The sequence below is a fragment of the Dermacentor andersoni genome, chromosome 7 (assembly GCF_023375885.2).
Source record: "Dermacentor andersoni chromosome 7, qqDerAnde1_hic_scaffold, whole genome shotgun sequence".
Taxonomy (NCBI): Eukaryota; Metazoa; Arthropoda; class Arachnida; order Ixodida; family Ixodidae; genus Dermacentor; species Dermacentor andersoni.
Genome location: NC_092820.1, coordinates 163,097,260 through 163,111,542, shown reverse-complemented (window position 1 = coordinate 163,111,542; position 14,283 = coordinate 163,097,260). Strand labels below are relative to the sequence as shown.

Genomic DNA, 14,283 nt, shown 5'->3' with positions numbered 1-14,283 from the left:
ATTGCATTGTTCACAGCCTTTAAAGATGACGAATGCTCTCTTAGCTTGCCATTTATACAGTGCCTTGTCTGCCCGATATAAACTATTCCACAGCTGAGTGGTATCTTATAGACCACTTTGGTGGCACAGGGGACGAAGGGCTTAGTGTGTTTCCTTTCATGGGCTTTGTTTTTCATCTGGCTGTATGCAAGAGTGCACAGCCGAGAAAACTTCAGAGGGGGCTGTGAAGATGAGGTCAGCACCATGTTCTTGCCCGATCCTTTTTAGGTTGTGTGAAATCATGTGGATATATGGCATCACAACATATTTATTTGGTTTCTGGCATGACATAGCATTGGGTGATGCCTGAAGCTTCTTTAAAAGCATTGATCCCACTGCAACTAGCACACTCAAAGGGAACCGTCGAAGCTTCATCGCGCCTGAGATCATCCCTGACTGAGTCTTGTGTACACTGGGTTGGCCATAGTTTTGACCTTCAAGTGTTCCGTCTGAGAGCTTCGGGATTCCATTCAAGTGTGCTAATTGCAGTTGGATCAACCAGCAACAACATTTGAGAAACTTCCGATACAGAAAGGAACATCTTGTGCTGGGCGATCATGTTGAGCATTTGTTAGCTGGTGAAAGGCAGTCACCAGGAATGGTAAATAAGTACACATGGCAATATTTTTGCTCAATGCACTGCACTGCATTCTCTCCAGTAGTGCCTATGCACTCAATAGACTCTTAGGAAGACCTTCAAGTCAGTCATTATACAAAATAGAAGTGAGGCGTGCAGACAGGACACAAGAGTAGAGAAGTGGACAACACTAACGCCGACTATCAACTGAAGGGAGCACTGAGGCGAAAAAAGAAAGAAGACACAAAACTCATCTGCGCATGCTCAGGAATGGTAACACCACGTGTCAATCGGGTACACGTGCCGGTCTACGTGAGAGATAACTGTTAAGGCACTTAATCTCTTCCTTATGTAAAGTAATCGAAGGCTGACTCACGCACACACTTCCACCATTATAGATATGCCATGCCTCTACCATAAGACACGTATCTTCATTCTTATGCCTGTATAATATTGCGCATTCATCTAACTCTGGCGTGCAGTTACAATCTCGCCAATGTAGCGAAAGATTAGAAGGCGATCCACCGGTTAACGACCTTTTACGACCTCCCTTCGACCTCCCTTCAGTTGATAGTCAGCGTTTGTGTTGTCCACTTCTCTACTCTTGTGTCCTGTCTGCACGCCTCACTTCTATTTTGCATAATGAATCCTTACCAACTAGCTCAGCTTTCTGTCATTCTAACCTTCAAGTCAGCTTCCCTGCACAGTGAAAATTCCTTATGTGACTGCCATTTGGTGCTGCCCAAAGAGAACACAGGCCACACACAGTGGCTTTAAAACTGTAACTGTATCTTACAGATTACTATGCATTTTCAAAAAGACTTTTCTGTAACATTGTTCCTTGGACAGTAATTTACGACTGTTGGTTGAGGACAAAATTTTACTTGACATGGTTTATGGTCTCTTTGGTTTTGCACCAAATACAGTGCAGACTTAAGTCATGCTTGCGTGACTTAAGTCATGCTTGCGTGATGCCACTTCAAAATATGACACTGACCCGATCGACGGAGCACAAGGGGGCTTTTGGCAGGTGCTGGGGCCATAACCTTGGAGGCAAAATCTTCAAATGTTGTCAGTTCTTTGTAGTTCTGTACGATTGTCTCCAGTGCCTGCGCTCGCTGCTCATAGCTGATATGCACATCAGGAAAGTAAGCATATCTCACCACGTTCACAAAAATATGTAGGCAATTACAAGTACAAGCTCAATGCATCCAAATGTTTTTATAGATTCATTTTACAGGTATACAGTCAAACCAGATAATAATAAACCTGGGTACAGCGAAATATGTTCTATATCGAGCACATGAAACCTTTTCAGTGATATCCACGCAAAATAAGCAGCTTAAAAATTAACTGGACATTGGATACATAGAGTCTGTGAGTGCCTACGACTAATGTCAAGAAGTTCCTGCAGTGGATCTTTCCTTTTTTCTCTCATATCCTTTACGAACATGCATGTCACATTCCGGTCATGCGACAGCGTTTTCAGAAGTAAACTGAGAAGGGTGCAATATGATGCATAAGCCAACATAAAGCAAGATCCTACCAGATTGCTGCGTTACCTATGTGTGTTTGTGCAATAGTCACGTCACCACAATATGCTTAAGCACAGTTGCATAGCTTTGTTCTGTCCATGTATAATGAACTCATCATAATGGTTTGTCATATCCAGGTTCGGATGTATTGAATTACTTGATATATCAGACTATATTTAGGGCACAAACTAATAGTTCATTATAACTGAGTTTGACCGTACAAGTGTAAAAACAAAGATAACTGGCAGAAAAGAAAAGAAAAAAAGAACCAATTTGTCCAACCACAACACTACCACTACCTCACAACTGCTTTTGGACCATTACAGTCAGCTCAACCATGATCACTGCAATGATGTTGCCCTAGGTAAGCCCTGCTGCCAAGACACCTTGAATAGCAGAAATTTATGAAGCAAAATTGTTCCAATTATAGAAAAGAAGAAAATCGTTCAAACATCAGCCTAGACCAAACTCGCATGAAGTGCTGATGAGGTCTCAAAAAAAAAAAAAATATCTTCATTTCCTGCAGTCATAAATGAATCATGCAGTGAGCTAGCAGTTCTTTAGTTTAAATATGTCTACAGTGGGTGGGGACAACTTAGGAGAAAGAGAGCTTATGAATTCAGAAATTCCCATTTCTTTTTAAATGGTGTCTTGACTAATAGGCAATTAAACGAAAACAAGTGCAGATAAAAAGAAAAAGGGAAGTCACAAGAAAAACAGGAACATAATTAAGGAAGAAAGGATACTATGTGCGGAACATGGGTTTGAGCGAATTGACAGCCCTCCCAGCATTGATGGCTGTTGCCCGAATCAGCCTTGGCAGAACCAGGTGGTCCACAATGGCACCATCAAACAAGGGGCCGAAGAACGGCACCTAGAGAGTGCAAGTCATCAGTGCAAAAGTCAAAAACACTTCTGAGGAGACAATGGATGTGTCCATTTCAATGGCATCATCTGTTCTCTCATGTGTACTGTGCATGGGTCTGTGATCACCCTGTGCAGCAGTTTCACTGTGCTGCATAATACAGCACTTCTGAAACTTTTTGAGCAATCATTGCTGCTCTGTCGTGGGTAAAGTAGGGACTCAGCTGGAGGGAAAGATGCTGACTTTAATGCGAAGTTGGAAATGTTAGCCTAGTTAATCACCTGACTTGCTATTCCAAGTTCTACGTGATAACTATGGTATACACAGTGATTGTACAAACACACAAACTACACATCCAGTGAAGCTGTTCACAAAGTTTCGTTAAGGCCTACAGACCTTAAAAACACCAGCTACGTTTCTGCAGTGCGCACCCCATAGTTAGTGCTTCCCCACTATCTGAGAATGCTCTGAAGCTTTAAAGGGCAACTCTGGCACTTTTTTAACCATATTAGGATATTGACATTTTCAAATGGCATTGACAGTCCTATCACCAGTAGGGTCGTTCAATTTGCATAGAAACTCATCAGTAATTTAAATAACCAATAAACAAGGTACAGAAACCAAAACAGGTAGCTGCTTCGTGTGACGTCACAATGAGTCGATGACGTCAGATCCTACACTATCGTAATGTAAACATGCAGAATGTGTGCTAAACACGCAGTACACGTGGTGGTAACGCCAAAAAAAAGCTGATGATGTCTCCTGATGACACATGGAGCTTTTACAGCTCTTTTCAACTAGACAGCAGCGATTTGAGTGACAATTTCAATGACAGTATGAGCGCTGAAGGATCGCCGTTTGCTTTTGACAAGCCGCTGCCGCACGTGACAGCTGACGTGCCCAAGCTCAAAGCACTGAACTGCGGCAAGACAAAGCGAAGCACCGGTTATCACGTCTGTGAATATGATGATTGTCAGCTGTCGTGTTGTAGAAAATTAGCCCAGCTTCATTGTTTCTGAGCAAAGTGGCGGTATAGTCTCCGACATCACAAACACGGAGCGGCCAGTAAAAAGTTATACATTTGTGGGCATAAGGCAGGAACACACAACCAATCTTTAAAATTCATATTCAGGAAAGCTGAATACTTGCAGCCATATAGTGTGGCATAGATAATCGGAGTGCAGAGAGAACATGTATTCAAAATACACGTATTCAGGTCAGTGGACGTAAAAAAATTGCCATAGTTGCTCTTTAAGCTCACACTGTGCTGCGAGAAAGGTGTAGTGTGACATCTAGAGAGTTTCTTTCTAACATGCTCTAGTTCTAAATACTTTCCAAGATGTACCCCTCTCCAAGACATTATGTGCTGCAGTGAAGCTCAGTTGCAGTAACGTGGTTTTGCCCTATTACATGTATTTTTTATTTATTTATTTATTTATTTATTTATTTATTTATTTATTTATTCATACTGTAGGCCAACATACTGGCCTATGCAGGAGGGGTAATACAGTTGACAAGGTAATAACAATGCAACAAAGATAATAAAACATGTATATATAAACAGTGCATGAAAATGATGCAGCCCATAGCCACATTACAAAGATCACACAATGCTTCCCTTAGTACAGTAACTACAACAAAAAGAATTGCACATTTGAATGTGCATGTGGATAAAAACGCTGTGCCAAACAACAATCGGGCACTAAACATAACTAAATACAGGAAATTTCACATAAGAAAACGAGAAAAATAGTGAAAAATAGTGTTTATGGTTGTGTTATTTTATGTGAAAAATAGTTTTCCAACGCATTTGGGAAAATCCCCGATTAAAGTACGTCAACAGGGAGAGAATTCCATTTGTTTATAGTACGCGGATAAAAACTATTCATATGAGATTTTGTTTTAGCAAATTATGGCGTAAGGTAAAAGTTGTGTCTATGTCTTGTTTTTCGTGCATTAAGAGGCATTACATATTGAGGCATTTGAAGCCCGATTTTTCCATTTATGATGTTATGTAAAAATTGAAGACGGCTAACTTTACGCCTGTGTTCTAGTGAAGTGATTTTATTCCTAAGCATTAGTAAGGATGGGGAATCCTCTCTTATATTTTCCAAAGATAAATCTAACGGCCTTCCTTTGTACACGTTCCAAATTCATGATGTCCTTTTTGGTATGAGGATCCCATACAACCTCTGCGTATTCAAGTTTCGATTGCACGAATGTGTTATATGCTAAAATTCTTGTGTTTACCGGTGCCTTTTTAAGTTTCCTTTTCAAGAACCATAATTTGCACAAAGCTGCTGAACATGTAAGGGAAATATGGTCTGACCAGGAGAATCTGTTAGTGAATGTGATGCCTAAGTATTTGTATTGTTCAACATCAGTTATTTTTGTATCGTTTAGTACATAAGAAAATATACTAGGTTCCTTTTTCTTGTTACTCACAGCAAGACTGTTTTATGTACATTTAATTCCATGCCCCAAAGTTTACACTAATTGGAAATTGCCATGCTGTAGTGGGGATAGGACATTGTGATCTGTCAAATACTGACGAATAAAGCCTGCGACAATGTGCTCTAATAATTTGCAGCATGGGCTTGTAATAGAAACAGGATGATAATTTCACACTGTGACACATTATGTCACATTATGTTAGGAGCACCCATGCAGTGTGTTCAAAACGAGAGAGGTTCACAGGAAGGCTTGAAATGATTAACAGTGGCAGAACAAGGTACGTCCGTTTTGGTGAAGCATCCTTTCATAAATTGTCTTGCAAAAATGCACAGTGCACTAAAATGATTTGACCTTACCACTTTCGCACTGCATGATGTGAGACTGAGGAGCTCCATTACTGGTACAGTGTGTTAGCACAAAGTGCAAAGCTGACAGTTTCGATTTTCATGGATCAAGTGTGTCTCAATTTTGTCAGACTGCAGTAAACAAGCGAAGCTACAGTAAGACCTCGCTATAGCGAAATCTGAACGGGAACTGCACCTATTTGTTATATCCATTACTTGATTATAACAATTGTCCACCCTCATGGCTGACACGGCCAACGTCGACCACACAGAAAGGTGGCAACCTGTTGTTAGTAACTACTGCATAAGCCAACGCAAAAGCCCACAGTTCAACGCTAGAAGATTTTGAAAAGTTGCTTTCTGTTGCATCGTCGTCATGGCAGTCTTGAACTGCTTATTCAGTCGCATTACATGCAGCATGATGTGCCGCCAGATTTCTGCCTAATCAGAACAGCACGATGAGCAAATGATAAAGAAAGACATACACCGATTGATCAAATAAAACTTATTAAAAGACAAGACGTATGTCTTTCTTTGTCATGTCTCATCCTGACCAGATGGGCTTCTGTCGAACTCTCGATTACATGATGAGCAAATTTTCATTCTCAACTAAAAAACAAGATTTTAAATGCATTGAAACTCAAACAGAAACTCAAAGGGTATTACGATTACTTCATTATATTCAATGAGTCATCACAACCCATTTTGTTATAATGAGGCTAGACGGTATGGGGTAGCAAAGTAGCTGTAGCAACATGACAAATTGCGATTTCATTTGTGGCAAAAGCTTGAGTAACACAAAGAATCTCTCAGACTTAAGACAAATAGGCAAAATACGTATATTTCTCATATGATAATACATTGTACAATAATGAAAGGCATTGCATACCTAAAATCTTTATATTATAAGCGTCCACATGCTAATTTCAAGGGCCACACATCGCATTACGAATGGAGCACGCCAACTGCCACCATACATACACATTGTGTGAACTCCGGGGCATGAGTCTTTACTCAGCAGTCAGCAGGCATGCACCTGTGCCCGAGTGCATGCAGACCGGGAGCCGTGAGAGGAACACACCAAGGAGTTCAACCCCGAGCAGATACCATTAACTTACACACATATCACACGACACTATCACCTGTCATAAATAACACTATTACCACCACATAATGCTCTCATGCGAGAGGAAGCCGTAGTATGGTAGAAACTACAAACAAGCACATATCCGCACTTGAGTCTGTACCATGTTATACACATTGCGCTGTATTCTTATAAATGCCCACGCTGAGATGAATGCGCAATCACTCTAACACATGGTACGAGCATGCACAAGCACACCGGAGCTCACACCTACAACACGCCCCACCACACCAACTCCAACTCGACAAACCAGCTTGAACTGGCCAACCGAGCGAGAAAGGCAGCTAAGGCTGCTGTACTCATGGACTGAGGGGACCACCCATTGCAGAGCGGATGAGCTACCTATGCTCGCATAGCTTGCATGCTGTTCTGTATAAAGTTTATTCTCTCTCCACATGCTAATACGTAAAAATGTCAGATGTGCTTCTCACTCTTTCTCTTAAGGAAGTTTTCGGTGTTCCAACACAAGAGAGAAAATGCAAGGCTTTCTGGCAAATAAAGACCACAGGTCTCAACTAGCCCACAAATGCTTCATGCTAAAAGGAGCTATGCAGAGTTTTGCAAGCACCGAGCACACAAATCTTAATCTTATGGCCACAGCCAGGTGCACTAAAGGTCTACCTGCCGTCAGATTAAGGGCACAGAAGTTAGCACCTCAAATTATGGCACATGTTTAAGACCCAGAGGCACACATTCTGAAAAAAAAGAAAAAAGCAATGGCCAAAGGAGTCACCAACCTCCGGCTTGGGGTTTATCTGGACGCGGTAGAGCCAGTTCCCCAGTGGGTAGATTACAATGAGCACGTCGCAAAACTCGGTCGGGATGATGCCACGCCGATAATCTCGGGTGTGTTCAGACCACACAATGTGCACTTCATCATTGCCCAGGTGGCGCAGCTGCGAAGCAACATTAGTGTTAGTAGTAAACTTGTGTTCACACTTAAAATTTCTAGACATCTTTTTTTATACACCTGTGCTACCATGGGGCGAACAAAGGAGAATGGTCACATGTGAAGTCGTCTCAGAGATGGTGCATGCACTTTCAATTTTGGATGCGAAGCCACACAAGACTAGTGTATATTCTCAGCTATGCAATGGTGGGTGCAATGATGTTATGCCACAGGGTGCCAATCTTGGACTCTGTCGCACCTGACATCTTTCTGTTGTCTGCAGTGTTGTCTGCAGACAACAGAAAGACTGCAGACTTTCTGTTGTCTGCAGGCACATTTCACAAAGGCTGCCTGGAAGACACAGTAGGCAACAGAAATATGTCACGCTTTTGCACCAATTCCAGACTTAGTTTAAGAACTGCAACTTAACAGCATTGGGCCTCACTTCTCACTGAAGGCATAGGCAAACATTTGCTTGTAATGATGGGAAATGAAACAAATAAAGCTTGCTCAGGTGTCTCGGCAAGCCCAGCTCTCACATTTTTCAACCTCTAGTTATGAGTGCAACAGAAAAGTTGCTTCAGAGAAAGCTTGCCAAGAAATGCATTCATTTAGGAGTAATAAGAGGATTAATTGCCCGCTGTCACTGATTCTCAGTTTTCATGAGGAAAAATTGCATAAACAAGCATTACACATTAACACACAAGTATTCAAGCTCAGACAGTGTTGTCCAACTTGCAGTAAAAGATGTCCAAATTACAGCAGGATGAATTACAGCAGATTGATGTTACAGAAAACAAAGGAATGGAAAGGAGCACCTTTTTTGTAATGGAGTCCTTCTCAATGGCAGGAATTCGCGTGGACACATGGAAGAGAACTTCCATGAATGAGGTGGCATAATACGGTGCAGTGCTACCTGTGCTCTTGTTGGTCTCAAGGCCACCATTGTAGCCTGTGTGCACCTCCAGATCGACCTGGCCAGGGCAGACAGAATGTCGCGAATTAGTAGCCCTCAGCTCTCACAGCTAAATCAATGAACAGGAACAGCGGGTCTCCTTGAGTTGTAGTTCCAGACTGCCCATGACTGTCTGGTAAGCTGCGTATGCGAATGCACACTGGCTGAAAGTAGCACCTTTGGCAGTCTGGGATGACAAATCGAAGATATTTAGTGCTTGTGCAGAAACTAAATTTCAGAAACATTCAGAAAGTAGCCAACTGTGCTCAGTGAAAAGCTGAGTGTTGTCTACTAACACAACCAAACAACCAAGGAATAATAACTAGCGTGAGCTTTCTGAAGAACATTAACCTAAACAGCATGTTTGCTGATGCCACGAAATGCACAGTGAACTGAAGGAACAAAGCAGTGCCTTACCTCCCAGCCCAGGCCTGCAACAAACTCTTCAAAGGCACGGCTCCCAGTATTGTTCATGAATATAGAGTTCTTATCCTCCTGGCCCTCTGCCACATAGATCACAGCTATTTTGTGCGTTTCACGGCTGTAATGACAAAGAACACACCTACATCACTAAAGAAGAGCGTTGGACTAGTTGGGGCCCTTGCTTTTGGTGCGACATAGTTTCTAGTGGGCAAAAATTCTTTAACAGAAAAATGTAATAATGAGAGAGGACAGGACAGAGCACTAGTCTGTTCTGTCCCGTCCCCTCTCTTCTTTTCCGTTAAATAATGTTTTTCTATTATTATTAATTTTTTGTGACAGACAGTATGTCACAGCTACGTCTGGCTACTCCAAGCTACATGAGTACAAACCTCACAAAGGTTCACAGAAACGGATGGCACTGAAAAGTCATCGTTGAAATGTTGCCTCCAGTACCATCCCTTGTTTGACCAATGTTTATCACCACAAGCTATGCGTATGCCAGACAGTCAAAAGACGGCAGATGGCAACATCAGACGGTGAAGTGCAGATTCAGCAGCTGTAACATCTAAGAACGTTTCTTGGCTTTAGCAACATCGTAGTAATGGTGAATGCAATACACCTTTATTAGTCTAATTTAAAACATGCATTTGTCTAATAGCCTGTTCTCCAGTGAACGACTACATTCGTTATGGAAAGCAGAGCCAAATTTCAAATAATGCTATCAAAGTTCTTCCTAGCTTGTCTCTTTAGTGCCAAAACAAAGAAACAATCAAGTGTATTAAATAAATGCCCTGACAGTTTAAAAACAGAATATCCCCAAAGCTTACAGCGACTGCAACATTGACAACAAGAGTGCAGAAAGTTAATTAAAGGAACACCAAAGGCAAATATTAAGTCAAGCTTAAGTAATAGATTAGTGTTCAAGAACGTTTAAGGAGTCAATTACGGGAGCCATTACGGGACCTCTGTCTACAAGTTGTGCCACTAACGTTGCGGATTTCCTCCTACACAACGTCATCCTGCTCATGGTGCTCCATGTTGGCTCCTCACGGATTGTGGACGTTACTTCTTGTCAAAGGTCATTGATGATATCCTCCGCCTATGCTCTACAGAGCATCAAATAGCCACTGCTTACCATTCACAAACTAACGATCTCACACAGCGACTGAACAGAACGCTTACCGACGTGCTACCTATGTACATTTCTCCAGACCACCAGGACTGAGATGTCGCTCTGCCATATGTCACCTTAGTGTACAATTCGTCCCACCACGACACAGCAGGCTGCTCACCGTGTTATCTACTGTTTGGTCGCGATCCCATTTTGCTCCTGGACACTGTACTTCCACAAATCACACAGTCGCACGCTGCTTATACCCGTGATGCGATTTCTATGGCAGCACAGGCCCGCAAGATTGCCCGCGCTCGCCTCACTGATTCCCAGGCTGTTAAGATACACACCGTCGGGACGTGCAGTATTCACCTGGCTCCCTCGTGCTCCTGTGGTCACCATCTTGTCGTGCGGACCTATCCGGAAAACTTTTGTTGTGATATTCAGGTCCCTACCGAATCCTGCGACAGGTTTTGGATGTGACATACAAATTGCTCCCGAAGAGCCCGACCTGTCATCTGTACAGCCAGGAACCGATCTTGTTCATGTCTCCCGTATAAAGCACTATGTGCGTGCCTTTGCCGGGCCATAATCGCTTGCGCCGGCTTGGCGCTCCAACCCCGGTGACGTAGTGTCGCGATGCAGAACAGGACGTGCAGACAAGAGACGATAATGAAGAAGTGTTGTTGCTGGGGCACTTTGGCCACCATGTTCTAGTGTCAGCTGGTGGCTTCAGCATTCTCCTTGCATAAACATCATTCATGCTTGTCTCTGCCTCGCAACAATATTATTGCAAACAGAGCTTTAGCAATCGAGAAACTGAGGTAAATGCAGGACACAAATAGCGACTCCCCCGGGACATTCAAGTCATCAGGACTAGCCCGATGACGAAGGCATCTCTTATTATAATTCTGTCACTAGAACTCAACCACTCGTAATAAAAAGATCACTGCATTACATTATAATTCAAAAGAAAATGCTACTTGTCCAGTTTTATTTGATTTTTAGAAATAACAACCTATTGACATTACTCTTGAAAACGACGCGGGTGGTCGAAAGGTTTCATTTTCTCCGCCATGCGCTGCCCGTGCTTTCGCATTTCAGCAGTTTTGTTATTGCGTAATGCTATGCTGGGTTTTCTGGCTCGTGAAACTCAAAGAAACTGCAAGTAGCAGAGAATGCCATGTTCATGTGATGATGCGGGATTCCCTAAGAGTCCATGCTACTTGACCAAGTGCAGCTGCAGCGGCAAATCCAACGCTCTGTCCTGGCTCGGTTGCTCCATGGCGGTGCATACGTGTTTTGCGCAGAAAACTAGCACCGTCTGTCGGGCGTTAACACAGCGCCTGACAGGTGGCACACCGCTTGGGAGCGGGTGATTTGAGTTGCGCTTTTCTTTACACGAAACAAGCGCTGTGAGGTTTATGGAATGCTATTTTAACAGTCCACATTGACTTAGCATTTGCCTTTAGTGTTCCTTTAAATTGAAAAAGCGACTTAAAGAGTGGGGGAAAAAAGGAGGGGCAAAGCAAGAAATCGCACCAGATTTGGTTGTCGAGGTTCCGCAGTTCTCGCAGCAGCTTCTCGTTCTTCTTGACAAGGTCAAATTTTGGCCTGTGGTAAGAGACATGCATGCATAGATACAACTGCAGGAAAGCTGGGTAAATGATTGTACAAACAAAGAGCAATAAAACACCATGAACGCAGGCAACAAAGAGAATTGCTGCATGTGTGCAGAAAGGTGGAAGCAAGGATATGAATGGGCAGAGACGTCAGTAATAGTATCAATTGCATAAAAGTGGAATGGAAGGAACGCTGGAGCACAATAAATTTTTGCACAAGGTACCCTAGCATTAGCAAAAAACCACAACAGAGAAATATAACAATGCTATACGTGGTGATCAGTTTCAGTTTCAAGTGATGGGACAAAAGTCCAATGTGACACTGTGAACACAGCTCAAAGATACATTTCACAGCAGTCTCAACAAATTGTATGTGCTCTTGTATGATACTTGTACGCATGGAGAGATGGAAAAAAAAGTGTGTCAAGGCTTTCCGGGCTTTTCTGTCATGATGTAAGTAAAACACAAATTTTGAAGAAAGAAAATGAGGTAGGAGAAAAAAGTGATACTGTCCTTCAATGCAGAACATGACATGCAGAGAGATGATAACCAAGAGTAAGCCACTGCACACTAATAAAAGGCAAGATAAGACTGTCCCCAGGTATTGATGAAAAATGTTAGTGTTATTTCGAGTGAAGCCAATTTCAGTTTGGAATGTGAGAGCTGCACAAAAAAGTAGCAGAATGAGAAGTTGGAAAAGTAAGCATATTGAGACTCAAGCCTCTGAATACAACTGAGCAATCATTGTCTTCAAAGCACTAACCTCTTTTCCCATGCGAAGAAGTTGAAGTTTTCCAGAAGCAGCCGTGAGTACTGGAACGGCGACAGTGGCTCGGTTGGACTGGGTGGGCTAGCAGCCTTTGCCAGCATCCTGTACGGCAAAGTCGCTATCTTTAGCATAGCTAACAGTAAGCACATTCTAGTAAATGTTTTAAGCAGTGTTGCCATCCCCGCAGTATCTAAGCAGTATGATGGCCAAAGTGAACAACGCTGCAGTAAAACTGCAGCATAGACTAAGGATTAGCATTGCACCAAAACTGAAAAAAAAAAAACAATGCGTGAAGTACCCAAAGAATGAACTAATTCCTAAAAGCTGTCTGCCAGTGGCTGAAACTTGTGGGACCTTTCTAGTTAGCTATAGTAAGTGGCTATCAATGAGTATAAAATGTCCTTTACATGTGAAAAGTCTGTGATCCTAGGTCAAGGTCACCAATGATGCCATTATGTGCAGTCAGACGCAAAACAGAAATTCTTGAGTCACACAATCTAAGAATGAATTTATTATACCCAAACAGGTGCACAATTTGTAAAGCTACACATGACCTTCCAATAGGCAGTGGTGTTACAGGCAACCTGTGTAGTTTACACTATAGCAAAAGCGCTTGAATTTCAGAGCACACGTGCGCATAGTAGTTTGCCTAGCATGGTCACCAGTGTACAGCTACTTTCTACCCAGTGATGTAAAAAAAGGGGGTCAACGTTCCCAGTAGCTGGTCACAGTATAAGGGGCATGGTTAGTGCCATGTCAACTTTCATTGTAGGCACTGAGTGGCAGAAGCACCCCGTGAATGTTGTCCATGCTCTAGCAACAACGGGTACGAAATGATCGAGAACGTGTCACGGCTGCAGTGGAGCAGTGGCTTCAGTGCATTTCAGAGCTACTGGGCAGGTTGTATTTTTAGAATGCCTATGGCGAAGCGCATAAGCACTCACTCTGAGCTGTAGGCAGCCTGCGCAGTGTGCTGGACTTCCTGGGCATGCTGGTTGAGCAGTAGGTGGACGGTCTCGGCCTCACGGATGCCTGCCAATTCATCAGTGGCCTTGGGTGCCGAGTTGAGCCGCTGGCATGGCAACTGCACACACTCGGGGCTCGTGTGCCCAATGTACTGCAGCAGCTGCACAGACAGCATGGCACAAGCAAGCAACTGCTTGCTATTTCTGTCTTCAGGAAAGTGACAAGAAGATCACATGGCTTTGTAGTGTCGAGAAATATGAAAGGGAATGACTGAAATGTATTCAGAACCTAAGATGGTCCTTGTTTTTGCCTTAAAATCGAAAATGCACAGTTGGGCAGAGTCTTCAGCAGTAAAGCAACTTAGCAGGCATTAGCAAGGGAGGTCTCAAGTTACAATCCGACGTGGGCGAATCAGAAAGCCTTTACCCCTATTTCTTATTAGCCAGTATAAGGCACATACAAGTAATTACACTTATATATACTATTCTAAGTGCCTTGCACTATCTTTCTGCATAGTCCCCACACCGGTTCAGAAATGTGTCCAATCGCAGCACGAAATTTGAGATACCCCTGTGGTCAGTCAGCGACGC

The 14,283-nt window shown here is 42.9% G+C and overlaps 1 protein-coding gene across 2 annotated transcripts in view; it reads right to left on the bottom strand.

The window, feature by feature from the left end:
* Window positions 1-14,283, bottom strand: part of LOC126533120 (ral GTPase-activating protein subunit alpha-2) — an 80,514-nt gene that overhangs the window by 7,135 nt on the left and 59,096 nt on the right. For both annotated transcript variants that reach the window (XM_050180391.3, XM_055071849.2), the window contains 8 exons: window positions 13,672-13,853; window positions 12,722-12,829; window positions 11,879-11,950; window positions 9,220-9,343; window positions 8,666-8,821; window positions 7,696-7,854; window positions 2,898-3,025; window positions 1,614-1,744 (listed from right to left, as the gene is read on the bottom strand). In XM_050180391.3, the coding sequence (XP_050036348.1) occupies window positions 1,614-1,744; window positions 2,898-3,025; window positions 7,696-7,854; window positions 8,666-8,821; window positions 9,220-9,343; window positions 11,879-11,950; window positions 12,722-12,829; window positions 13,672-13,853 (1,060 nt within the window). The remainder of the gene's footprint in view (window positions 1-1,613; window positions 1,745-2,897; window positions 3,026-7,695; window positions 7,855-8,665; window positions 8,822-9,219; window positions 9,344-11,878; window positions 11,951-12,721; window positions 12,830-13,671; window positions 13,854-14,283) is intronic.